We start from the raw sequence: 3,821 nt of genomic DNA, 5'->3' as shown, positions 1-3,821 counted from the left end.
TCTCTCTGTTCTTTCTACCAATCTGGCATCTTCTGATATGCCAGTGTAAATATGCACCATTAGTAAACGTCTCTGGCATTAACCTTTTTCTCTCTCACCAGGAGCACTCTCTCTAGTTAAAATTGATGGTGCATCAAGCATGCATGCAGAGCTATCTCCTACTGTAGAAGCTAGCTAGAACAAATAGTAAACATAAACAATTGACCTAGCTATTATGTGTGGATGTGTGTGTATGCATGTACGTATAATTGACAATGTGTTTTGACAGCGACATTGTTCGTTGTTTGTTTGTTCAGCTAATACAACATTGGCAAGGAGGAGCAGCCATCGGAAAGGTCCATCAGATCGGCTACCTGCTCGGCGGCCTCGTCGAGTAGCCACTTCTCGATCGAACACAGTGGTGCCTGATGCTGCAGCAGCTGCTGTCCAGTGGTCTCGTCGTGATAGCCGACGCCTCCCATTAACGCCGGCTGGGGCGGCTGCTGGTGCTGAATGCCGGAGACGAATGCCAGGTCGGCGCCGGTGCCAGACATGCGCTCAAAGGACAGGAAAGGGTCGCTGGCCACGGCGATGTTGGGCTTGACGTCGGCGGGCGGGGAGCTCTTCATGAAGCCGCCGAGGAGCCTGGATATGTTGTCCATGCTGGAGGCGTAGGAGGAGGAGGAGCAGTCGGTGGCAACGTCAGCGAACGGCGAGGGACGCATGGTGATCGTAGTCTGGGTGACCTCCGGATTGCTGTACGCCCCTCGGGCGCCGCCGTTGTAGCGGTCGTTGGAGCTGAAAGCGGCCATCGGGTCGTGGTGGTGGTATAGGTGGTGTTGGTCGAGGTGTCCGGTGGCGGAGAGGTTGGCAGCTGGCTCGGCGGAGCTGGAGGATGGTGGCGGCGGCGCGAAGATGGCGCCAATGGCTTGCTGCTTCTTGAGCTTCTTCTTGAGGTGCGTGTTCCAGTAGTTCTTGATGTCGTTGTCTGTCCTCTGCGGCAGGTAAGACGCGATCGCCGCCCATCTACATTCCCACAAAGGGGTGGAAGTCATGGAATTAGATCATATATATCGCGCATGCACGGGGACGCCATGGCCAAGCTCGATGATCAAGCTAGTTGTTGGCTTACCTGTTGCCGAGGAGGGACTGGAGGTGGACAATGATGCCTTCCTCGTGCGGGGTGAAGTTTCCGCGGCGGATGCCGGGGCGGAGGTAGTTGGTCCAGCGGAGGCGGCAGCTCTTGCTGCAGCGCATGAGGCCGGTGTTGATGGGCACCGACCTCCAGTTCCCGGGGCCGTGCTCCTGGATGTAGGACACTAGGATGATGTCCTCCTCCGGCGTCCATGGCCCCTTCTTCACGCCCACCTTGTCGCAGCACGGTGGCCTCCCCATGATCGATCGGCCGACCACTTTCTTCTTCCCCCTCTTGATCTCAGATGTCCCTTGATCTTCTGGCAGCTAACTTGTGTCTGCTGGCTTCTGGCAGTACACTGTCTGATGATCTCTCTCTCCCTCTCTCTCCGTATATATATATAGGAGAGAGATGAAGGGGAGTGAGCTCGCCTCCTTTTCACTTGCTATCTATCGTCTACCTCTACTCTATAGCTCTCTTGATGCTACTGCCAGCTGATGATTTACTTTCACTTTCCATAGCTCTAGTCGATCTACATGCAATGCTTGCTTTCTCTTTCTGTCAACGACATCACATGAATCATAGAAACCGACCCCGGCCCACCCGCGCCTTAAAGGAAGGACGGGCTAGAGGTGTACGTACTGCTGTATCCTAGCGCTACTGTGTGGAATTTAAAGGCTCCTTGGCTAGACTTCTGCATGCAAGCCACCACCAATGACTCGTCAAGGCACCATAACCTGTCAAGTCGTTTTATTCCGTAGTATTTGTAGTATATGTTTGGTAGGATCAACCAAACATGCACATCCTAAGTTCACCTTATGTACAAATTTCTTCCTCGTGGCGACCAGGCAACAGAAAATGTTAGGCTCTCCATATTTGATTTTTTTCTTCTTCTCATGATCACCTGTTAAGTTAAGTAAACATCTCAACTTTTTTGTATCAAATAAATCGAGTTACTTATTCTATGGAACCCAACTAAGGTGGTACCATGAAAAAAGAACGGATAATTCAGGAATGCCTAGTGTGGTCAAATGGCGATTAGGCCTTCTTTGCGGGAGCCGCCACCATAACCCTTCCTACGCACCATTACAGTCGGTGGGGGATTCTACTTGCTTGTCCTTCTGTCCTCATCGGATTCTATCCAGAATTCGTCTTCTTGGTTAGTTTTTAGTGGGAAGGCGTGGTGGTGTTGGATGTGTGACCAATCCAAGATGGCGAGATGCTTCTAGATTGTGGGTTGGGCCACAATGGTCGGTGGAGATCATGGTGGTTCGATGTCTTTGAAAAAATGATAGTAGCGACAAGATAGTTCCACTTGCATCGCATGGGCTCATCGTGTGGCATTGTTTGATTACATTTTCACACATCTCCGTCCGAGGCGCCTAAGTGAAAGACCACCTATATCGACTAGTGGGAGGAGGGAGTGAACAGGGGATGACCAAAAGTTAATGTGAAAGTTCACAAATTTTATCTTGTTATTTTCTATGGTTGCCTAAAACACCCTAATCATGCAATTCTACAAAGATAAACTTGTGAAACATAGTTTGTAAAGAATTAAAGGAGCTAGAGAAAGGGATTAAAAACACAAGGATGTAGCTCGAGGTTAGTTGGCACACATTGCCCTACATCCTCGTAGGAGAAGGCTAGGGCACAATGTCCAAATGACACAAAGTTTTTGGTCAACATCAACCTTATTCTCCTTGAGATAGGATACTTAGTCCATGCCCAACCACTAAGAGGGGATCTTCACAAAGTAGGCAACCACGGACCTTTAAAAACTCTTGGCTCCTTCACAAATCATCATGAATGTTTCCAAGTGACACCACTAGCCGACTAGGAGGTAGACACCCCTCCAAGAAGGAACAACACAAGGCTAGTAGTCACTTGGATCTTGAAACTCTCATAAAGATTCCACAAATAATTGGCTTAAAAGGCAATCTAGATCTCATATAAACGAAGTGGAAGTTTAGATCTAGGTTTTGAGAGATAGATCAAAGGGTATTTATAAACGATGAGGATGCCCCGAGGAATGCCAAGGTGTACTTACACCTCATCGTTGCACAATTGTTGTTGCGTGTTTTTGTACGATCTCCACGCCGTGGGGCTATAAAGGGACTTGGCTTTGGTATGTATTGTGTTATGCAATTTGCAATGATGTGTCCTTTTTCTTCCTTCACCGAGTTCTTATGCTTTATAAAAATGTGAGGGCATGCATTCATTTTCTTAGAACTACCATATGCAGTCTTAGTTGATTACGATATAACAAAAATTAGGGTTTGTTTGATTCATAGGATTTCTAAAGGACTTTTGTAGGATATTTACCTATAGGATTTTTTCCTACAGAGGCCATTTGCTCAAAGAATTGAACCCTTCAAAATTTCTATGGATTGTTTTTTATACTACAATCAGATATCACATAGGATTTCTAGCAAGAGGTTAGACCTCTTGGAAAATTTCCTATGTTTTTATGACAACTATGACATGCACTCAATCTCTATAGAAATTTCGTGTTTTTTTCGTGTGGTGCAACCAAATGACTTATGCAACTAATTCCAATGTTTTTTTTGTTCTTGTAGGATTTCACATATCATGACATACTATTCCTGCGTTTTTCCTATTCATGTGCTTTTGAAATCCTTTGAAGGCTTGTTTGATTCAAAGGATTTGCAAAAGAATCTTGTAAGATTTTTACCCATAGTTTTTTATA

The 3,821-nt window shown here is 46.7% G+C and overlaps 1 protein-coding gene across 1 annotated transcript; it reads right to left on the bottom strand.

Moving 5' to 3' along the window:
- Positions 1-296: 296 nt before the first annotated feature.
- On the bottom strand, positions 297-1,374 carry LOC124657944 (transcription factor MYB60-like). Its single transcript, XM_047196409.1, has 2 exons — positions 1,112-1,374; positions 297-1,005 (listed from the first exon to the last, which is right to left on the bottom strand). Exons 1-2 carry the CDS (start codon positions 1,372-1,374, stop codon positions 297-299), a joined length of 972 nt encoding a protein of 323 aa, XP_047052365.1.
- Positions 1,375-3,821: the final 2,447 nt, after the last annotated feature.

Source organism: Lolium rigidum, chromosome 5 (genome assembly GCF_022539505.1).
Source record: "Lolium rigidum isolate FL_2022 chromosome 5, APGP_CSIRO_Lrig_0.1, whole genome shotgun sequence".
Taxonomy (NCBI): Eukaryota; Viridiplantae; Streptophyta; class Magnoliopsida; order Poales; family Poaceae; genus Lolium; species Lolium rigidum.
The sequence above is the reverse complement of the archived record's forward strand: the minus strand, read 5'-3'. Positions and strand labels throughout refer to the sequence as shown.